Genomic DNA, 23,435 nt, shown 5'->3' on the forward strand with positions numbered 1-23,435 from the left:
TATTATTTATTTTATTTTTATAATGAAAACATTAATGCTATTTGGTGCTATATGAATAGATTCTGTGGGTATTGTTAATGGATCGTAGAGGTGCAGAAGTAGCCCAGGTCCCCCTAAAGCCCAATAAATGACAACGGCATAGCTCATAATATAGAAGAGGCCCCTATAAATAAATAAATAAATATTTTTTTATTTATTTATTAAGGGGTCGCATTGTGAGTACAATCAAACGAGGGTACAACATCTTAAAGCCAATTCAGAAATTTATTACAGCTTACAGACCCCAAGTCAAAAAGCTGCTGGGTCAGCGAAAATTATTACTCACTACTTGCAGGTTCCCAAAACGGTGTCGTACTACTGATTTCCTTCAAAAAAATGGAATCAAGTATTTCAATTTCAATTTTCAACTGCCAACCCTACCCTTTCTTCTAAAAATAAAAAATAAATAAAAAAAACAAAAAATGCCATTTCATCAGAAATTTGGAATTTATTCAACATTAGTATTCCAAAACAAATTCATATTACAAGACATTGCAAGAATTGAGAAATATCTTACAAATTCAAAAAATCGATTTTAAGCTCATGATTTAAAAAACATTGCAGGGTATATCCGCTCTTAAAACAACTTCACATATCAGACTATGTTTAAAAAAACTTAGTCAAACATCCTCTTATTGTTCTTTTTTTGTTTTTGTTTCTTTGTTTTTCTATTTCTTTGTTTCCGTGTAATTTTTTCCTTCACATAATCATCATCGGATGTTTCATCATCGGAATGGGATGTTGCATACCCCGAAGTTCCAGTCACCGCGAATTGATAAACATCGTCAGTGGACTCATTCGGGAGCTTAAGATCTCTAATCCTTTCCGAACACAATTTTCCCAAATCTCCACTTAAACGAACATGAAAACACTTTCTTAGATCAAGCGATTCAAGATTCGGGCAACCTTCAAGGATGGCATGCACGCCCTCGTTTCCCATTTTATTCCCGAAAAGTTGAAGGTGTCGTAATGCAGGCATGTTTTTAGCAATTGCTTGCGCCTCAAGATTCGAAACCATGTACTTCGACCAATGTCCGTTATAATTAAACGACTTCAATAAAGGGCAAGATCGTCCAATTGTCTCAATAGCTTTGGCACTGAGATATATGCAGTGTATAACCAGCTCCTCCAGCAAAGGCAGGTATTTTACAGCTTCCATTATACCTTCATGTGTTATGTGAGTGCAATATACGAGTCGTAGACTTCTGAGTTGACTAGACCTATTAAAAAGATAATATGAAAAAAAGATAATACTTAAGCATCTTTATATGAATTACAAATATTAATATCGTAAGGCACATTATTGGGTAGGATATAATTAAATCAGTGATATGCTCTAGGGTACGGTAAATTACAACCACTCCTATGTATGGTAAAATTATGAAAACTCCCTCCTGTTTGGGTAATAACAACAACCCCTCAACTATAAATTTTCTTACATGCCCACTCTTACGGTTTCAAATTTAATGGAATCTTCTTGATTATATGGAATATTATCACTTTTGTACCTGTTTTATTCCGTTCGAGCTCCACATTTTGAAGCCAGGTGATCATAAGATGTGTTTTTTGGCTTGTATATATATCAGATTGTGGTGCATTAGAAATTGTACTTTTACATAAAACGATTACAAACTAGAGCACATTCCACGAAATCTAAATGATTATGTTAAATTTGACACAATAAAGGTGGAAGTGTAGGAAGATTCATAGTTAAGACATATAGAGTGATTGTAATTTACCGTATGCTTTCGAATAAAAGAAGTCGTAGTCTCTTTATACACACAACTATGAGTTTGAATGATTAATTACCTCTCAGAAATGTAGAGAAGCAAATCATCGGTACCAAAGAAGTCAATACGGATATCAGTCAACTCTCCATTGCTCCAATCCACTGCATCGTAGCATACCATCTCCGAATTGGGAGGCGCTTCATATGTAATACTTCGCATGTCAATGCACTGCCACATGGAAGGGTTTCTGCACACGCTCCGCCAGGTAGTACACACGTTCTGCGCCGTCGTCACCATCTCCACCGTCCCCAATCTCCGCAAAATCGCCGCCGTAATCTCTCGCGGCAATTCCTCCCACGGTGGTGGTGTTGCCTCCGCCTCCGGTGAATTCGAAGACGACGCCGCCATTGAATCTCGAATTTGAAGAGTTTGATATTGGGGCAAAGCTTAGGGCTTATTGAAGGCATATATGCATTTTGTGTCATAGTTTTATGGATTGTTAATTATTTTGACTTTGTCATTAGAGACTGTTTCGTAGTTGTACATTCATGGAGGTATAGAGTCTACACACGGTTATATTGTTACTTGGGGTATAGTTTAAGTTTTAATTAATCTTTTATTTATATTTTCTATTTTTGCTTATCTAACAAAACGTGTGCCCCTTACCTAATTAGATTTGAATAATGTCAATTTAAAATGATAGACTTGTTCATCTTATGAGCAATAAATCGAGATCAAAAGAACATTTAAGTGCTACAACATAGTCTATAGGTTTATGACTTGTATCCTATGAAAAACAGAGATAAAATGCTTAACAAAACCGAAACCGAGACCAAAACCAAAAGAAGCCGACAAAAATAAAAGATGCATATAGATAGATTTAACAAAAGTAGACCCAATTTTACATACAAAATTAGATCCATATCCACGGTTATAGTCATCCTCGTGTCGCGGATAATAATCTTCGTAAAATTCAGAATTGTAAATTTCAAATTTAAACTCGTAAAAATCTGAACTCGAAGACGACATCCATAGGAATTGTTTCTTATTCTAATCATTAAATCAAAGCAATTGGTTTTTCATTTTTTTATAAGCGAAAAAATAAGGTTTCAACGGGCAGGGAGTGTGTGAATATTGACGGGATCAAGTGTACATTGTGATGGGGAGCATTTGGTCCGTGATCGAGTTCTTTCAAAGCCACATTAATTTACAAGTTTGGAGATATATTACACAGTTTTCTATTTCAATTTTTTCTTCCAAATATATTTGTTCAAATTAAAACCGAATTACAAAATAATCAATACGGGGAACGAGATGGTAAAGCTTCGAATAATCCAAAGATACACACTTATTTTCGTCTAAACTTTATACAAATTTGACAAACCAGAAGAAAGCGATTACATACGAGTATCAAATCATTTTCACCAACAATAAGGATAAAGAATCCCCAATTCGTCGACTCAATTAATCACTACGTAAATAATAACCATCGTCATCACACTCACAATCATAATCATAATCATAATCATAATCATAAGAATCATCAGAGCCGAAATCATAACCATCCATAGAGTCATGGGGAAGCTTAAGATCCTTAATCCTTGCCAAACACAACTGTTCCACATCAGCACATTCAAAAACATTGAAACACCCTCGTAGATCGAGTGATACGAGATTCGGACAACCACAAAGAATGGCCTTCAATCCCACATCTGTTAACTTATTTCCGATAAGATGAAGTTGACAAAGTCGAGGCATGTTAACAGCAATCGCTTCAGCAATCTTATCACACTCAATCATTGAAGCATTGTAAAGCCCTAGGTTGTTAAAGCTAATCGAATACTTTTCTCGATCACACAAGCTTAACGACTTCAACAAAGGGCACGAAATGCCAATAGTTTTGATACCATTCACACTGATCCTACAGTCAAGTTGTTGTATATGCAGCTCCTCCAATAGAGGGAAATTAGTAATTGCTTCAACCACAGATGAAAACGATATGCTACAGCAATTAACTAGTTGAAGACTTTTAAGCTGATTAGACCTGTTTATAACACAAACAATTAAGCTCATGAGTTATCCTACAATGGAGTAATTTAAAAAAAAAAAATTAGCATACAAACAGAACTTCTAGAAACAATGGAAAATATTTACCTCTGGGAAATATAGAGTATCAAATCATCAGTACCGAAACCGTTAATTTTGAACTCAATTAATTGGCCTTGGCTGAGATCCACTGCACGGCGGCACATAGTATCTATGTCTTCATACATAGAGAGACGATCCTGCATGTCAATACACCGCCATATAGAAGGGTACTCCTTGGACACGCGCCACCAGGTAGGGCAAACTTTCACGGCCGTCATCAGTATCTCCACTGCCCCAAGCTTTTGTAAAATCGCCGCCGTTATTTCTGGCGGCAATTTCTCCCACGGCGGCGCCGCTGCCTCGATCACCGGACTTGAAGACGATGCCATTGGTTCAGTTCCTGCTTTCCATTGCTTCGATTTTGGAAAAGTCGTTTATAAGCCAGATTAGGGTTTCCTGTAACGTTGTTGAGTGTGGCCCAAATGATAAGATAGCCCAATAGCAATCTGCATCCCCACTTGCCATAACTTAAGTTCATAACCCTTGCTCCCTTCTCTCTCTCACAGTATAATAATTTTAAGATCCATGTGGTATCGTTAATTACAATCACCTCTTGAAATATTAGAATGTCTAATAGGATAATGCATTGAATACGTTATTTCGATATAGTTCTAAAAGACTATTAGTTTCTAAAAGTGGTGGAGACAACAAAGATCAGGAAGATGATTTAAGAAATGTTGATGTAGCCATGTCAGTTGTCACCCCTTAACTTTATTTTGCCGTCACAACTTATTGAAACCAATAGTCTATCAGAATGCTATCGGAATAACGTATCTTATGCCTTGTCCCGTTAGAGTTTATAACAAAGTTTCAGGGACTATTGTTATTACAAATATCACATGGACCTTACAATTATTTTAACATACTTCAGGGGTGTAGGTGTAATTTACCCTTGTTTTTTTTTTTTTTTTATTTATTCATTTTAGGGTTTCTTCCCATATGATTTGCTTCATTTTTCTCTATATTCAAATTCATTGTTTCTTCTTACCGAGTTTTTCAGTGTTGAACTGGGGCAAATTTTTATCATTTTAGAGGTTATTTTTTTGTTCAATCAATAGTAATTAATGTACGTTCCTTGAAATTGTGTAGGGGTTACTTACAACAACATAGTAGTTTTCGTCACTAGTACTATTGTAGTTAATTTCTTTAATTAAGGTGGTGTTTGCAAATGATTATTTAAAAGCAGAAGTTAGTGATTGTGATTTAAGTTAGTTTTAAGTGCTTATTTCTAAAAGTTGGGGGTGTTTGCAAATATTTCGGAAAATGAACTAAAATTGAAAAAGCAGGGTTAGGGGTGCTTTTAAAAAAAATAGCTTAAAGCAGATTATTTTAAGAGAAGCAAAAGCAAAAGTTGATTTTGCAAACACCTAAAAACAGATTATGAGCAAAAAAAACCGCACAATCACTTTCAAAAAGCATTTGCAAACACCACCTAACTAGATTTTGTTGCTTACTTCGATATTTTCGTGAACCTATTCCTGTACATAACAACATTCTAGTAGTTTATGATAAATTTATAGTCGACTCTAAAAAAAACAAAATTAAAAATAGCTACAGAAATACCTAAAATTAAAACAAAAATCATTTTTATTTTTTAAATATATAGAACAAATTAAAAAATAAAATTAAATAAAAAAAAGGGAAAAAGACATTATAAAGTTTCAGCAGTACAAAACAGGTAAACCAGAAAATATAAATTACACAGAAATATAAAATTATTTAAGCAACAAGGATAATAAAGATCAGAATCTAGGTATACACTAATTGCCACAAACATTTTCCTTCCACATATACAAATAAAGGTCACTAAAAAAATTAACGTCGAAAAACGTCGCACATTCAATTCCTACATCCACAAATAGTACGATCAATATAACGACACTTCATCTAAATGTGGACAGCCATTCACGATGCACTTCAGCCCGTAACATGTCATTTTGGTTCCGTGTATTTCCAGGTTGCGCAATCTCCGCATGTTTCCAGAAATTGCTAAAAACTTTTCGTCCAAGTCAAAATTAAAGGAACAGCGGTTGTACAGCTGAAAAGAAGTCAACAAAGGGCAACTCCGTCCAATTATTTCAAATGTTACAACATCAATACCGACGTACTGAATACGCAAAATTATAATTCAAGCTATGCAGCGTTGGAAAGGAAAGCAGAATTATATGAAAAACTTGTGAGGGGAGAACTTTCTGACGAAGAAGATAGTTTTTACTTGGGGAGACTCTGCTACCAGAATCGTTGGAAAAAAGAAAAACCGATTAGAAATAAGATGAACGTATTATCTATATCTGGTTGGCTTGTGTGGGAATTTTCCTTTAGAAGATGCCATATTCATATATATGTATTTGTATTTGAAAGCCATTGAATCGACTCTTCTGTTGTGATATCATGCATGTGAAACTAATTTTTATTTGGTTTATTGATTCCTTTCTCAGGGAGGTTCATGAAGCGAGGGAAAAGGTGTCGGAGCTCAAAATGCGCCGACAAGAGCAACCAACTAGAGAAATTGAAAGCATCGATCTAAAGCAGATCAAACTTCACATCAAGGTGATTAATTATTTAATTTGCAATTATCGTTATATATATTAGCATGTATGAATTTTGATTCGATTCAGCATCTTAGTCTCTAATGATCATATATCTGTCTCTTACAGAGTTGATTAGAATTAACACGTATAAGTCTTGCGAATATTATTGAATCACTTACAGAGTTAAATTAGATGGAACTGTAAAAGAAAATTGGACATATATAGAACTAGAAAAATAAATTTTATTGAATAGTGAAAATATTTATAGAGGAACACAAATAGAGAACTTCCCAAGAACAAGAAGGAAAAAAAGAAAAGAAAAAAGACAAGAAAAGAAGAAAATATAATGTATCCCCGAATGTTGGAGCTGCTTGGTCGAATCTGACGATTCTTTTGTCTTGGCAAGATTATCCCCACGTAACCGTAACCGCTTCTCTTTGGAAAGTATTCTTGCTAACCTAATAAGTGCCTCCTCGTTTGTTTCTTGAGTAGAGGGAACATATTCTTGAGTGTGCAAGTTCGGTGTTGAAATTGGCTTCTTCAGCAACTTCTCTCCAACTTTGACGAGATCCTTCAAATTCTTCTGTGGCAATGTCCACAGACGATGTTGCACCGACTAAAGTCTCGTCCTGGAAATTATATTTATTTATTATTAATCCACTTTAAACAGGTTTGAATTATATATTATATGTGAGTGAATAGATTGAAATATTTGATTTTTGCGTACCTGGATTCTCAGAAAATTTCCACTAGAGTAAACGTCTTCAGCAAAAACAGAACTGTATAGGTCAGTAATGTCTTGTATAGCTCGACAAGCTGCATCGAGCAAGGGTTTCGACTTGCGATTTTTCAACCATCTTATACTACTCCACTTAGATGCTTTCTTGGCATCATATCTACGAACCGGTGCTGAACCAGTTCCGAGAGACAAAACCAGAAGCTTCCCTTTTTTCTTCTTCTTTCTTATTTCACCTATTGCAATTAAGCTCTGCAAAGGTAACCGAGAAAAAAAATATATTATTTATATGTTCTTGAATTTCAACATGCATAGAAAAAATCTAAAAAATTATATGGAAAGTCTTAAGATATTTACCGGATCATTAGCAGCTATACCGCCATCAATCTGGTTGTGTTTCGTAGTTTCCCCATTTGAATCTTTTGTTTTAAAGTAATGTGCAGGCAAATAAGTTGGCGCAGCTGACGTTCCTAAGCAAATATCCGAGAGCAGAGCATCTAGGCTTGGATTCTTATTCACCTAAAATAACAATCAAATAAAATGTGACATTAATAAATATAAGTATGATATATATATATATATATATGTATATAGAAAGACAAATAAAATCAGTGTGGAAAACACACAAACCTCAAAGCTGGAGAAGATAGTATGTTTCATCTTCTTGATATCGAATGCGGGAATTACGATATTTGTCAATGTATCGTGCAATTTTGTTTCTCCAAGTTTGTTCCTCAGAAGGGTTCGAAGATATTTGCCATCGTATTTTGGCCCAGATAGTAAACACTTCATCGTCGTTGCAGTGTGACTAACAAGATTATCCCTGAACCAACCAATTACACGTTCTTTTTAACTTCATAACAGAACTTCAATATGAAATATATATATACGACGTACGTATCAAAATTGCAAGAAAAGTAGTACCTCTCTTGGGGAAATATTAGTGGACAGTTGTCAAGGTAGAAATCTTTAATATCTTTCGCAGCGAATAGTGGTCGATTATTTTCGTCTGGAGCAGTAAGCATTACAGTGACGAGACCTCCTGTGCTAGTGCCTGCGATCACGTCAAAGTAATCCGCAAGTCTAACATCTTCACCGTCCAATTTCTGAAATACACGCAAAAAAGCAAAAATTGTAAAGTCAACTACGTCGAAGTTGAAATTCCACAAGTATGAACTAATTAATACGCATGAAGTGATACATACCTGAAGCTCCGATTCAAGAAATTCGAGGATAACTCCCGGGATTATTCCCCTAACTCCACCGCCGTCAATTGTTAGAATTCTGGTCAATTTTCCGTACGGCTGATTCTCAATATCGAATATTTCTGACGTTGATTCCATCTCCATGAACAAACTAAATTCTTACTGCAATGCAAGCTGATTATGAAAAATATACAATGGATAACGTTTAGATAAGTGGTCTATATATAATGTGAGTTATAATTTTCAGAATAGAAACTTCCATATGTAATTATAGAAACTTTTATGATTTTGGATAATACGTTTTATCTACTTTGGATCACAGAAGGCACTTGTTATTACATAGTAATATAAAAGTGCCATCTTAGAATTAGCGACTGTTTTTCCATATTTGTATTTGGCAAACTTTTCGTTTTAATTTTCATACAGGATAAAAAAATTGTGTTTCCTTAATTGAGGTATATCTGAGTTAAATCCACAAATATACAAGTAGAATCTTTAGAATCGGCAAATCTATCTTATTTCTATTTATTTTGAGAATCAACTAGTAATTGTACCCGTGCGATGCACGGCCCAACAAATTGCATGTTTGGATGTTGTAAGTGTATACACAAACATTTGATGTATTCGTATGATGAAAATTTTATTACAATCATTCATTAATAATTCATCAGTGGAACATAGTAAACTAATTATACTTACTACACAAAACAAAAAATAAAAAATAAGCAAATTTTATCGACAAAAATAAAAATCTAAGCTGAGTGATTATTAATTTTGAATTAATAAATAAGCGAGAAAAATAAAAATCTAAGTTGCAACTTAACTATAGATAAACTTAACTATCGATCTCTATACCTCAAAATATTGAGCAGTTAGTAAATACTCACCGTAAATTTTGAAATACTTCTTTGTAAACAACATTAGTTGTAATATTTGAAGTATGACCTTATTGTCTATTAAGACCATATCGATATTGATCATTTCATTTGGATTGCTTTTGCTAGGAACTTTCCACAGACACATGACCCGAACCACCACTTTCCAGTCAAATCGACACGGCTTAAGATCAATGAGGGTGGTCGTTGTTTGTGCCATTTTGGTCATTTTTTGCGCCATTCTATATGAAAATCGAACAATATATTAAGGATGTAAAGAATTCAAGAAAAATAAATGGAAGTCAATATCAATCTAATAAAAGAGAGAAAGAAAAAGAAAAAGGAGTAAAACAAAAATCCTTCCATGTCATATGTGCTCCGCACAACAGATAAAGAAAAAGAAAAAAAAGTAAAACAAAAATCCTCCCATGTCATATGTGCTCTGCACAATTTTTTTCCTCCCTTTTTCTACATCTCTCTTCGCTCTCTCTCTCTTTCTGATCTATTTTGTATTTCTAGGGTTTGAATTTTATCCGCATTTTTGAACAATTAGCCTGCTCACATTGGCAGAAATCGTGTAATTTTTTTAATGGTAGTGAGTTGAAACTCAGGTGTCGGGTCTAGCAGTGGTAATAGTGGGGAAAATGAAGGATTCACAGAGCTACGTGGGTATGAAAACGAATTGATATAATAGATGAAAGGATGCAATACAAACACATGAGAAAAATACAGATGCAAATAAAAAGATGAAAGGGAGAATCCTTACCGACCGTATCTTCTGGTTTCACTTTGCAAAATAGCTAAATATGAATGGGTTGAGAAGTTGAGAGGTCGGATATAAATACGTAGAGAAAACATAAACGTGTTGAAGTGGGAGGGAGTAGTTGAAAGTGTTGGAAATCTTTGGGAATCGGGAAAATCGGAACAAAAAAAACTGAGATGGAAAATAAATAAATAAACATAAAATCGAGAAAATAAATTGAGATGGAAAACGGAAAAAATATGGTGGAGATAAAATAAAAAAAATTACAAAAAAACAAAAAATAGATTTTAATATTTAGAAGCAATTGGATTAGAGACAAAAAAGAGATTCTAATATTTAGAAAATTTAATTAGTTGTGTATTAGAGATTTTAGGGCTGAAAATTAGGAGATGGAAATTAAAATCGAGAAAATAAATTGAGATGGAAAACAAAAAATATGGTGGAGATAAAATGGAAATTAAAATCGAGAAAATAATTTGAGATGGAAAACGGAAAAAATTATGGTGGGGATAAAATAAAAAAATTACAAAAAAGAGATTTTAATAGTTAAAAGATTTAATTAGTTGTCTATTAGAGATTTTAAGGGTGAAAATTAGGAGAGATGGAAATTAGTTGTGTATTAGAGATTTTAGGAGAAATTTTAGGGCTGAATTAGGAGAGGTGGAAATTAAAATCGAAAAAATAAATTGAGATATAATATGCACAATAAAAAAAACAAAAAGTATTAGAGATTTTAGGAGAAATTTTAGGGTTGAATTAGGAGAGGTGGAAATTAAAATCGAGAAAATAAATTGAGATATAATATGCACAATAAAAAAAACAAAAATTTACAAATATGCCATTAGGGTTTTTCTAGGGTTGCCCAGCGTTTCTTTCTTTTATATATAAGATTTACTCGTGATTTCCTTCAAAATAATCATGTTATTAAAACATGATTAAAATTAGAGGTACATAATTTTAAAGCATTGGGCCTCCATTAATTTTGACCTCACCAAAGAAACCAAAACGATTTGGGCTTTTCATAAAAAAAACAATTATTTGGGCTTTCATTAATTTTGACCCAAATGAAACAATAAGGCATCTATTCAATTTTATGAAAAACTACGGAAAAATTCCTCTGATCTTAGGCTAAATTACTAAGAACACTCATATCTACTAGTAACTATCAAAATTCCCATTATATTTGCTTCCGTCTTACACTGATTGCTTACAGTATGATTTTTCATAGAATTTTTTTAATTCCAGATAACATTTCCAAAAAATACCGATTCTACCCCTACAAATGTAGAAGAGACTGAAGGTAACCACCATACACAAATGTTTGAAAAATGCTTATGTGTCTATGATGGTTCATACGGGCAATCCAAAAAGTGTAGTACATTGCAATGTGAAATTGCAGAATATATGACAATGCCACCTACATTTACGAGACTGTTCTTAGAGGTAATAGAATCGGCGCATTTTTCGAAAAATATTTCGTGAAATATAAAAAAAATTCCGTGAAATCACACCATAAGGAGGGTTGATGTAAGAAGGAAACAAATGTCGGGGGTTTTGGTAAGGGGCGTTTTTGTAATTTAGCCTAAGTTTAAGGAGGTTTTTGAAATTGTAATATCTAATGCCAATGGCAATGGCAATGGCAATGGCTACTAATCTCTTCCACAGACTTCCTCTCTCTCATTCCTTCGCTTTCACCACCACTACCAAGCACCGCTGCAGCTCTTTCCACCTCAAAGCAGCATCAACTGCTGTAATTTTCTTCATCTTCTCAGCTATCTCTTTCTCTCTCTACAATTACTCCCGCATTTCTGTTTAATTTCTAGAACCACTATTTTCTCGATCGATTTTTTTTTTTTTAAATTGTGCCTTTAAAAAAATATCGTAAATGCATTTGATTGGATGATAGATGGAGGGAAGCGAGATCGAGGAAGAAAAGGAGGGTTCTAGTGTGAGAAAGAAGATAATTGTTGCGGGATTTGCTGTTAAAGCTGGTTTTAGGGATGTTGTTAGGTACAAGTTCTTTCCAAAACAGCCATGGATCCGTAGAAAACAAGAACAACTGAAAATGAGAATTAAAATATATTGAAAAAGAACGGCTCAGTTCCCTTTTCCAGTGTTCATCCAATTTATCCAAGGTCTGGTGGTAACGCCAACTGAAAACAAGTACCAAAATACAGCCACTGATCGGAACCCTAGATCTGACCCCAAAACCTCACTCCGAGTTGACTCACCAACACATGCACAGTCAACTCGGTGATAACTCACCCTCTCCACTCAGCACAAACCCGGTTTTCTGCAAACTCAACACCAAAACCCTCACAGCAGAGGATTAAGGTCAGAAATGAACAGGTTTGAATAAAAGGTGAATCATACCTATCTCTCTCTCTCACCACAGTATAAATACACACAGTTTCAACGGTCCTCAGCATTAAATGTGCTGCGACGGCAAGGACACCCATTGTCCGGCAAGACCTGCGACGGTGTTGCCGGAAAACGACAAGGGGTGACGAAACACTGTAGAGAGAGAGGGGGACAGGAGAAGAGAGAGGAAACGGCGCAGCAGTAGAATGCTGCTAGGGTTGAGAGTGGTAAGAGGAAAGGGGCAAATGGAGGGCTCTGATTGAAGCCCTAGAATAGACGGTTCAGATCATAGGTTGACTGGATCAGTGGGCTTAAGTAATGTTGGGCCCGATTTCACAAGTTGGGCTGTGAATAAATAAGTTATTGGCCCAGATCACAACAGATCATTTTATTTGGGCTCAATACTTAACAATTCTCCACCTGAGACCAATAAAAGGATTAGTATGAAACACACTTAATGGACTGGGATCATCATTGCCGTAACTGTGAATCTTAAACACTAATCACACAGATTGTAGTAGAAGATTCACAAAGTATTTTTTCCACAAATGAGGTAATCACCAAGATAAAACCAACACTTAACATCACACAGAAGTTAAACAAAAACAAATAATGCAAGCAATCACATAGAAAGCATTAACAGACTTGCACAAAGCAAGCAGACAAACACATGTCTGTTTCAATCAAGTTTTGAGACAATGTTCAAGATTCTCAAACATGATCTCAATTTTTCCACAGGTAGGCACTTTGTGCCCATGTCAGCAGGGTTGAATTCAGAAGGAATTTTCTCCAGGTCTATCTCACCCTTTTTAACCACTTTCCGGATGAAGTGGTATTTGATCTCAATGTGTTTTGTTCTGTCATGAAAGACAGGGTTCTTGCACAATTGTATACCTGATTGGCTGTCGGAGAAAACTACAACTTTACCTTTCAAGTAGCCAATTTCTGAGAGCAGCCCTCTCAACCAGAGAGATTCTTTTATAGCCTCTGTGGCTGCAATGTATTCAGCCTCTGTGGTAGAAAGGGCAACAATATTCTGAAGTTGAGATTTCCAGCAAATACAAGAACCACACAAAGTAAACACATAAGATGTGGTGGATTTTCTATTATCTCTGTTGTTAGCATAATTCGAATCCACATAGCCACATAAGACAATTCCTTTTTCACAACTAGAAAATTCAATCCCTGTTCTAGCAGACCCTCTTAGATATCTCATTAACCATTTCACAGCCTCCCAATGAGGCATGCCAGGATTAGCCATATATCTACTCAAACAGCTTACAGCATATGCAATGTCAGGCCTTGTACTTACCATTAAATACATTATAGAACCAATTGCATTTGCATAAGGAACAGATTTCAAATCACAAATTTCAGGTTCAGTCTTTGGGGACTGTTCCTTACTTAGCAAGAAATGAGCAGCTAGAGGCACAGACACAGACTTGGCATTTTTCATGGCAAATTTATCTAAGATCTTTTCAACATAGGCAGATTGGTTCAGAAACAAAGAGCAATCTTTTTTGTTCCTAATTATGTCCATACCCAGAATCCTCTTAGAGTCACCAAGAAATTTCATGTCAAAGTTTTCACTTAAACACTTATTAACATGATCAATAGCCTTTAAACAGGGGCTAGCTATAAGCATATCATCAACATAGATCAATAGGAACACAGGAGATTGACAGTCATCTTTGAAATACAAGCAAGGATCAAATTCACTTCTTTTAAATTTCAAAGAGATGATGCAAGAGTCAAATTTTTTGTTCCACTGCCTAGGAGACTGTTTAAGGCCATAAAGAGACTTCTTCAACAAACAGACATAATCAGGTTTAACAGAATCAACAAAGCCTTCGGGTTGAGACATGAAAATTTGCTTATCAAGATCACCATGCAAGAAAGCAGTTTTAACATCCATTTGCTTAAGTTCCCAATCAAAATGAGCAACTAAGGCAAGCAAAATTCTGACTGTGGTGAATTTAACAACAGGAGCAAAAATTTCAGTATAGTCTATACCCTCTCTTTGTGTAAAACCTTTAGCTACAAGCCTAGCTTTATATCTAACAGAATCAGATTCATGCTTAATTCTAAACAACCATTTACATTCAATCAAAGAGCACTTAGCAAGTTTTGGGACAAGAGTCCAAGTATGATTGACATGCAGAGAGTTAATTTCCTCTTTCATAGCAGATAACCACATAGCAGATTCTGGAGATTTTAAAGCATCTTTGTAGCACTTAGGTTCATTCCCATCTAAAGCATCAACCACATTGAACACAAAAGATGCAAGCTGAAAATTATCAAGATGATGAGGTTTCCTAATTTCTCTTCTAGGTCTATCCCTAGCAAGCTGATAATCATGCAAATCATCAATTTCAGGTAAATCAGACTCAACATTTTGATCAAACACATTTTTAGGCACAGAAGATGAATCATCATCATCAACAATATCAATTTCCTCACTCTCAAGAGGAGATTTCTCCACCTCAATTGGAGCAGAGGGGGGAACAATAAATGAAGGCACAGGCAAACAAGGATATTCATTTTCATTGAAAACAACATTTCTACTAATGATTGTTTTAAAACCATGTTCATTCTTTAGCCAACATCTATATCCCTTTACCCCTTCAGGATATCCAATGAAAACACATTTTAAGGACCTAGGTTCTAATTTATCAGATTTATGGTGAACAAAAGCAGTACAACCAAAAACTCTCAAATTAGACAAATCAGCTGGTTTCCCAGTCCACATAGTTTCAGGCAAGTTTCCAGACAAAGGCACAGATGGAGATCTGTTAATCACATAAGCAGCTGTTAAGACAGCTTCACCCCAAAACACTTTAGGCAAACCAGATGCATGCAACATGGATCTAACCCTATCCATTAATGTTCTATTCATTCTTTCAGCTATGCCATTCTGTTGAGGGGTATATGCAACAGTCCTATGTCTTCTAATGCCAAATTCAGCACACAAAGAATCAAATTCATGATTACAAAATTCAGTGCCATTATCAGTTCTAAGGGTCCTAAGTTTCTTGTTTGATTGATTTTCAATAAAGGTTTTCCAAGATTTGAACTTATCAAAAACATCAGACTTTTGCACAAGTAAGAAAACAAACACTTTTCTTGAAAAATCATATATATATATATATATATATATATATATATATATATATATATATATATATATATATATATATATATATATATATATATATATATATATATATATATATATATGTCGATCTTAGCTATGAAAGAATTTAGAGTTTATTTCATTAAGTACCCCGGGTGTTATATCGAGTTGCTAACAAAGTCCCGGTGAAATTAATATTAGCAAAAGTCCCCCTATTACGCATTTTTTCAGCACACATCTCCTTAAATGGTGATATTTTTAAATTTGAAGGGTAGTTAGCTAAAACAAAAAACAACAGACAAGAAATACTTGTTTCCACCAGGTGTGGAGACAGGTGCAGGACCCCAAACATCTGCATGAGCATATTCAAGGATTTCTGTGCACTTAGATGTATTAGGGAAAGAGGATTTAGGGAATTTCACTTTAGACTGTTTACCCATAACACAAGAATCACACAAGGGCATATCAACAACAATGTCATCACTCAGATAGTTGTTTTTATGCAAAATTCCTAGTCCTTTACTACTGATGTGGCCTAATCTTCTATGCCATAGATCAGTCATGTCATGCTGGACAGAATTAACATGTGAAACAGATAATGCAGATGCAACATACATATTATGCATTCTAACAGCCTTAAAAGAAAGTAAACCATCATGCATAATGTTCATGACCCCATCACCCCAAGTGCCCTTATACCCAGAATCCTCCAAGATAGCACAAGACATCAAATTGCTACTCAGTTTAGGAACATGTCTCACATTTTTTCAATTTAAGCACATAACCAGATTGAAATTTCAGACAAACAGTTCATATACCTAGCACATGTCTTTTACTACTATCAGCCATAGACACAGAGCCATTTTTTAATTCAACATAGGAGGTGAACATGCTTCTATGGGGTGTCATATGATTTGAGCAGGCAGAATCCATTAACCAGTCATTATCAGTCAAAGATGCAGACACAGAATTCACAAAGTCAAGATATTCATCAGTAATCATAAACACATCACCCATGTTCTCAGCAACTTGGTTAGCCTGTTCATTATTAGACTTATTATCTTTCTTAGGTTCAGAACACCTATTTGCATAGTGACCAGACTTACCACAGTTGTAACACTTCCTATGTTTGAGCTTATTCTAACTCCCTACTTTACCCTTATCAGATTTTTGAAAATTTTGGTTACTGGAGGAAGAAGCCTTGTTTGAAAACTTGTTTTTAGGCTTGTTTTTCACAAATTTAACATCACCCAAAGACTTGCTGTTTTTGGTGGTTTTCAAATCAAGTTCCTTACTCTTTAAACCATTTATCACAGTGTCTAGAGTCACTTTGTCTCTGCCATACTTGATTGCAGATTTGACATCACTGTAAGAATCTGGAATAGCATTTAGAAGAACGATGGGGGTATATTCATCAATATTTTTGTCCCCAGTCAACTTAATATCTTGCACAAGTTTTGTAAAAACATCAAGATTTTCATCTATATCTTTGTGCAAGTCAAGTTTAAATCTAAAAAACTTTTCCAGTAAAAACATTTTTGAGGGTAAAGAGGTTTCAGTATAACTTATCCCACAATTCCTTAGCAGTATCAAGTTTACCTATCTTTCTAATCGCAGAGTCAGATAGGTTCAGAATAATCAGGGAGTAAGCAAGTTCATCAAGATCATCTTTCATTTCCTTAGTGGTTTTATCATCATAAGTTTGAGTTATGGCCTTAAAACATTTCTGTTGTACTAAAACACCTTTCATTTTCTGTTTCCATATAGCAAAATCACCCTTGCCATCAAAAGAAGCCACATGATAGGAATTCATTTTCACACAGAGAGAAAGAGAATAATATAAACCAAAGAGGCACACAGGCACACAAGCTGCACACAGACAGCAACAGAAATTGAAAACACACAAGCTGCACACAGACAGCAACAGAAAATGAAACACACAAGCTGCACACAGACAGCAAAAGAAAATGAAACACACAAGCTGCACACAGACAGCAACAGAAAATGAAACACACAAGCGATGATCCTAGGTGGCCCAACAGAGAGCCAAGTGTTGCAGAAGGCAACTAAGTAACCAGTCGAAGACTGAGCTATCTCAGGCTACTCCCCTTCCCCAGATTCCTGCGACACTAAGCGGTCCGGACAAGGGAAGTTTGGAGTGGCGAATAGCCTGAGTTGGCCGAGAAAGCACCAAAGTAACCGGTTGTAAGCTGAGCTGTCTCAGACTACCCCCCTTCCCCAGATTCCTGCGACACTAAGCGGTCCGGACAAGGGAAGTTTGGAGTGGCAGGCAGCCTGAGTTGGCCCAGATCACAGAGAACAGCGGAAGTAAGTTCTGACCACACAAGGTCAACCACAGGTTTTCCAGGATTTTACCCAGAAGCAGAGTGAGTGAGTCACAGTAGTGTAATCCGTAGCACGAGTCTGCAAAGAACAAGTGTCCAACTGATGCTCTGGTACCACTTTTAGGTACAAGTTCTTTCCAAAACAGCCATGGATCCGTAGAAAACAAGAACAACTGAAAATGAGAATTAAAATATATTGAAAAAGAACGGCTCAGTTCCCTTTTCCAGTGTTCATCCAATTTATCCAAGGTCTGGTGGTAACGCCAACTGAAAACAAGCACCAAAATACAGCCACTGATCGGAACCCTAGATCTGACCCCAAAACCTCACTCCGAGTTGACTCACCAACACATGCACAGTCAACTCGGTGATAACTCACCCTCTCCACTCAGCACAAACCCGGTTTTCTGCAAACTCAACACCAAAACCCTCACAGCAGAGGATTAAGGTCAGAAATGAACAGGTTTGAATAAAAGGTGAATCATACCTATCTCTCTCTCTCACCACAGTATAAATACACACAGTTTCAACGGTCCTCAGCATTAAATGTGCTGCGACGGCAAGGACACCCATTGTCCGGCAAGACCTGCGACGGTGTTGCCGGAAAACGACAAGGGGTGACGAAACACTGTAGAGAGAGAGGGGGACAGGAGAAGAGAGAGGAAACAACGCAGCAGTAGAATGCTGCTAGGGTTGAGAGTGGTAAGAGGAAAGGGGCAAATGGAGGGCTCTGATTGAAGCCCTAGAATAGACGGTTCAGATCATAGGTTGACTGGATCAGTGGGCTTAAGTAATGTTGGGCCCGATTTCACAAGTTGGGCTGTGAATAAATAAGTTATTGGCCCAGATCACAACAGATCATTTTATTTGGGCTCAATACTTAACAGATGTTGATAAGGCTAAATTCACCTTCCCTGGAGACAATCCTCATCTTCAATTTGTGAGTTAATACTAATTATTAGGGTTTATTTGCAGCTTAAACAATTTTTAATTATCACTCTCTTTTTGTTGGTGAATTAAATTGAAGTTCTGTTCTGTGTGTTCTGTGATTGGACTTCCATTAATTTGGTATTTTGCATAATTAATTTTAGTTCGGAAGTATTTAATTTGTTTTCCCCAAATTTGCAGTAAGTGTTGATTTTTGACCTCATATTGATATATCAAAGCAGCTCTGGCTGTTCGCACGCAATTTTAAACAATATTCTCAGTTAAAAATAAATATTCTGAATTAATGAAGTATATATTATACCCTATTATTTACTCGATTTTACCGTATATTTTGAAGTAACTCTTTTAATCCTCAAAACTCTTGTAAAAATTTATAATTACAGTTAGTAGCTTTCAGGTTCCACTATTTTCGGTTGGCAACACAAAATCGTTTTTCAATCAAGTAATACGAACTTACAAAACATCATATACGAGAACACGTCAAAGTAGCACTGTTCTTGTTCAATCTTTTAATTTATTCTTTATTATATGTTATATTATATTATTTAATTTGAACTCGTGACACAAGTATTCTTGATATAATTGTGTGTTACGAATGACGGGAAGTGGACTAATTACACATATACCATTATGGCTCTAACTAATGACATGCACAGTGGTTTCCAGGTGAAAGCAAGCAGATGTGACAGAGGGTTCAACAAAATTAGCTGATGCGATTACCGATGATTCCGATGCAGTAATATGTGTCACTACAACATTTATGGCTTTATGCGATGGAAAAAAACCGTCGAGAAAAGTAGAAAAACCGTCGGAAGCATTATTCTTGACGGTTTTCAACCGTCACAAAACCGTCAAGAAAAAGGCCGTCGTATATACTTCCACGTGTAAAAAAACCGTCGGGAATAATGTTTCTCGACGCTTTGAGAACCGTCATAAATACCCATACATATTTTGAAAACCGTCAAGAATACATTTCTCGACAGTTGAAAACCGTCATGAATACTGGTATATATTTTTCAATATTTTCTTCGAATTAGTACTGAAAACTATTAAAAAATGTAGCCCCATGCCAAAAATTATTATAATTTCCCAACACGAACATATACAGATGCCAAAAATCAGTAGGAGATTCCCCAAATACATGAATTCTTGTTTTCCAAAAGTATGTATAACCAAACTTCATGAAATTTGTGTTTAAAACGACACTTACATCCACTTCTAAAGTCTATACATCTGAATTTACATTCACTTCTAAAGTCTATGCAAGGCCAGAATTCTTGAATCATCCAATCAAGACCTTACTCAGAGAATTATTTGAATATGAAAGTTTATCAGCAACTACAGCTGGATTCTCCTGCAGTACAAAGTTCCTAGTTAATGCTCAAGACAAACTTAAAAAAATAGTACTAAATTAATCAAATATACGAAACTGATGGAAATTATCCTGCAAGTAGGTCAATAAAAATTTCAAATCAAGAATATAATAAAATCAGTTAAAAAAAAATTGATTTTTTTTACCTGAAAGGCATTCTCTATTGTATGCATTTTCCACGGTTTATAACCCTGTGAGAACAAAAACAGAACTAAAAACTGGGTTGAAAGTAATAATGATACCTGCCAATGCACACATCAATAGAACACATGCCCCATGGTAGTTATGACTTATATATGTCCTTTATGGACAACAGTAGCCTATATACAAATATTAGACTTAAATGGTCAGAAAAGCTTTAGTGCAGCTATACAATCTCAGTAATATTTAACTCAGTATTAAGGACTCAAGGGTGGTTTCATGTGACACTTTGACTAGTATGAAGGTTTTGTTCTATCCAAAGTAACACATAAAGAATTAAACATCTTATTGAAAACAAAGTATGTGTACCATAGAAGAACAAGAAATAAACCTGGAAGTATGATAAAATTTTATCGTCCACCTCGGATACAATGAATAACCTACAAAAGCCAAAGGGAAACATACCATTAGGCAATAATAAGTCTTTTTAGTATATTCAGTACCATCTAAAGCACGAGCAGGGGAAAAACGATTGTCTAGTTCAATTAGTTAGTAAATAGTAGAGCTACCTCTAGTTGCTTATAAAGACTCATTTTGAACGTCTAGTTGCAGTTGTAGGGCCTCCTTAAGTTGCGTACCCCTGCAAACGGTTTTCAAATGTTTTTGAGAAACATGAAATTAACTGCAACTAGTCTTCTTCACATATGTTTTAGTTGCATCATGTATGTCAAAATAACAGCCGAAAAGAGCGAGTTAGCAGCAATATGAGAAGGCAAGACAGGGGTTTGGCAAATGACAAAGGAACAACTGTAGCAGACATCTCGCATTACGAGTCATGTCTTATTCAGAGAAAATATAAAGGATGACCCTGCAATTAGACCACACAAAATACTTCATGAAAAGGATACAACATTACCTTTTAAAATGCAGACTGACAAAGTGGCACTGACAAGAAGTATTGGAACTTTACTAACATAATCTACCTTACCTTCAAATTTCAATGATAAAATTAGTAACCAACAAATAAGCAGTTTAACTTAGGCACTAATAAATAAAATATGGGCATTAACAATAAATAAAAAAGACATTGTACCTGTGTGGCCAATTCCCTAGTCGGTAAAGCAAGAGAATACTAGGTAACCTTCCATATCCAGCCCTTCGTGATGATTTTGCAGGGACATTAGTCAGTGAGAGAGATATAAAAGGTAGAGCAAAGGAACTAACTCAAACACTTCGCACAAACACAAAAAAGAGAAGAAAGGGATGGAATATAACCAAAGTATACCCGAGAGGATCCAGTTTCGAATAATCTAAGTTGGTGTCAATAACCTGAAAAGAGAGCCAGGTGAAATCTCCCAACCAATGCATTTTAAGAAGAAAAAAAAAAACTCCATTAAAATCAGAATGGAATAAAGATAACTGAAAAGTATACCACTAGCTGATTAGTGATTCTACATTATCTCCAATCCCCAAAAACTGTTTTGGAAATTAAATTCTAGCAATAAGGTTAAAACTAAGTCATTCAGTTCCAGATTTCATAATTTTGTCATTTTCTCAAAAACCCAACCAGCTAGCTATCACATTTTCAATTACCCAAGTATCAAAAGAGTGCTTCATACATTCATACATTCTACAAGGAGCGCACTCATTGGATTTGCAAGGATTAAGTTGCGAAGAGCTTGAAAGTTCAGTGAAAAGTGACCTGATTGAAGTTTACTTCAAACTCATTTATTCACAAAACTAGGATTACTGAAAATTAACCAAAACATAAAATTGAAGATGGAAGGAGAAAAGTGTTCACCTAGAATCGGATATCAAATCGCGATTGAGAAAATTCAGTGTCTGGTGAAGTCGGATGGATACAAATTTGACAATCAAATCGCGACTAAACTCGAATTTGAAAAGAAATTAAGACGATAAACTTAAAACCTAATTAGCAATGTAAAACGTCAATGTGACGGCGGAGGCGGTCCGGTGGTCGTAACGATAGTGGTGCCGGTGATGGTGAGGGTGACGGAGCCGGTTGCGGTGGCGGTGGCGTAGCAGGATCGAAGAAAAGCCCTAGCATTTCTAAACGACGGGAGAGAGAAAGTATTAAGAGAAAAAAAATGAGAGACTTTTTTATTAATTTAAATCGGGTTCATATTTAATATTAGTTAATTAAATTAGACTTTCTATCCTGACGGTTTTTATGAGTCATAATTGATTTAAAAAACGTCAACAACATTCTCTTACACGACGGATTTTTAGTGTCAAAATTGATTAAAAAAGCGTCAAAAATCATTTTTATACGACGGTTACCGAACAGTCAGGTAAAAAAAGTGTCGTATAAAGCCTAAATTGTTGTAGTGTGCTACAGGTTTTCGGCCTTCATTTTGGTTGGTTATTTTGGTGATGGTTTATTGAATGTTCTTCGTCGAATACAAAGTCTTCATTGACTTCTTTGATCTTTTTATACTTGCAGGTTGATAATTATGGCACAGTAAACCTTGTTGAAGCTTGCCGCAAGAAAAATGTGAACAGATTTATTCTCGTATAGTTCAAATTTTAGTGAATGGAGCTATTAAATCCTGCTTATATATTTCTCAACGTATTTGGGCTCACCTTAGTAGCAAAGCTTCAAGCGGAACAGTACATTCGAAAATTCTGGTATCGATTATACAATTATCAGGCCTGGTGGTTTAAAGAATGATCCACCTATGGGTAATATAATGAATGATTTTCCGAGAGTTTAATTGCAACCGGTATTTCTTGTTCACTAACTCCGCTCGAATTCTATCCTTTTAAAGGATACACTTTATGCAGGTTCAATATCGAGAGATCACGTGGCGGAAGTTGCAGTTGAGGCACTGCTTCTTCCGGAATCTTCATACAAAGTTGTGGAGATTGTTGCTCGGACCGAAGCGTTCGTTTGAGGAGCTCTTTGGTTCTGTTAAACAAAAGTGACTTTGGCGGCAAATTCTCAATCTACAAGATTATGAAGAATCTGAATTTGGTAAAACTCAAAACACAAAATTTGAATCATGATTGAATCTAAAAGAATACTGCACTACCGATAAAAAATAAAATAAATAATGACGTGTAAATTCTTTTCTGAAAATATCCAAA

The 23,435-nt window shown here is 35.4% G+C and overlaps 2 protein-coding genes, 3 long non-coding RNA genes and 1 pseudogene across 6 annotated transcripts; 2 read left to right on the top strand and 4 right to left on the bottom strand.

Annotated features, from left to right (window-relative positions):
* Positions 1 to 603: 603 nt before the first annotated feature.
* Positions 604 to 2,283, bottom strand: LOC105951534 (F-box protein SKIP19 pseudogene; annotated as a pseudogene).
* An 804-nt stretch (positions 2,284 to 3,087) lies between these two features.
* LOC105951345 (putative F-box/LRR-repeat protein 23) lies at positions 3,088 to 4,362 on the bottom strand. The gene is made up of 2 exons (XM_012974771.2): positions 3,924 to 4,362; positions 3,088 to 3,813 (listed from the first exon to the last, which is right to left on the bottom strand). Exons 1-2 carry the CDS (start codon positions 4,244 to 4,246, stop codon positions 3,234 to 3,236), a joined length of 903 nt encoding a protein of 300 aa, XP_012830225.2. The 5' UTR covers positions 4,247 to 4,362; the 3' UTR covers positions 3,088 to 3,233.
* A 1,353-nt stretch (positions 4,363 to 5,715) lies between these two features.
* LOC148768628 (uncharacterized) lies at positions 5,716 to 7,227 on the top strand. Its single transcript, XR_016033184.1, has 3 exons — positions 5,716 to 6,211; positions 6,356 to 6,467; positions 6,941 to 7,227. It is a non-coding gene; the product is annotated as an uncharacterized LOC148768628 (long non-coding RNA).
* A 287-nt stretch (positions 7,228 to 7,514) lies between these two features.
* Positions 7,515 to 8,533, bottom strand: LOC105951536 (patatin-like protein 2). The gene is made up of 4 exons (XM_088821303.1): positions 8,390 to 8,533; positions 8,109 to 8,290; positions 7,815 to 7,917; positions 7,515 to 7,703 (listed from the first exon to the last, which is right to left on the bottom strand). The coding sequence occupies exons 1-4, from the start codon at positions 8,531 to 8,533 to the stop codon at positions 7,515 to 7,517; spliced, it is 618 nt and encodes a 205-aa protein (XP_088677429.1).
* Positions 8,534 to 11,657: 3,124 nt separating this feature from the next.
* LOC148768629 (uncharacterized) lies at positions 11,658 to 11,977 on the top strand. Its single transcript, XR_016033185.1, has 2 exons — positions 11,658 to 11,777; positions 11,934 to 11,977. It is a non-coding gene; the product is annotated as an uncharacterized LOC148768629 (long non-coding RNA).
* A 7,902-nt stretch (positions 11,978 to 19,879) lies between these two features.
* Positions 19,880 to 22,470, bottom strand: LOC105964126 (uncharacterized). 2 transcript variants are annotated; one of them, XR_016033187.1, is made up of 6 exons: positions 22,129 to 22,470; positions 21,421 to 21,656; positions 20,897 to 20,967; positions 20,719 to 20,767; positions 20,333 to 20,428; positions 19,880 to 20,168 (listed from the first exon to the last, which is right to left on the bottom strand). It is a non-coding gene; the product is annotated as an uncharacterized LOC105964126 (long non-coding RNA). The 2 variants fall into 2 exon arrangements; XR_016033186.1 differs by lacking the exon at positions 20,333 to 20,428 and having other exon boundaries at positions 22,129 to 22,469.
* Positions 22,471 to 23,435: the final 965 nt, after the last annotated feature.

This window comes from Erythranthe guttata, chromosome 8 (genome assembly GCF_056151865.1).
Source record: "Erythranthe guttata isolate IM_541 chromosome 8, IM_541, whole genome shotgun sequence".
In the NCBI taxonomy this organism is placed as follows: domain Eukaryota; kingdom Viridiplantae; phylum Streptophyta; class Magnoliopsida; order Lamiales; family Phrymaceae; genus Erythranthe; species Erythranthe guttata.

Excerpts from the sequence above, each read along its gene's own strand:
- LOC105951345 (XM_012974771.2), bottom strand. The coding sequence starts at position 4,246 with ATGGCATCGTCTTCAAGTCCGGTGATCGAGGCAGCGGCGCCGCCGTGG. Across the intron at positions 3,814-3,923 it reads ATACTCTATATTTCCCAGAG|GTCTAATCAGCTTAAAAGTC; the intron begins GTAAATATTTTC and ends TGTTATAAACAG.
- LOC105951536 (XM_088821303.1), bottom strand. The coding sequence starts at position 8,533 with ATGGAGATGGAATCAACGTCAGAAATATTCGATATTGAGAATCAGCCG. Across the intron at positions 8,291-8,389 it reads TTCTTGAATCGGAGCTTCAG|AAATTGGACGGTGAAGATGT; the intron begins GTATGTATCACT and ends CGTGTATTTCAG. Across the intron at positions 7,918-8,108 it reads CTAATATTTCCCCAAGAGAG|GAACAAACTTGGAGAAACAA; the intron begins GTACTACTTTTC and ends AACCCTTCTGAG.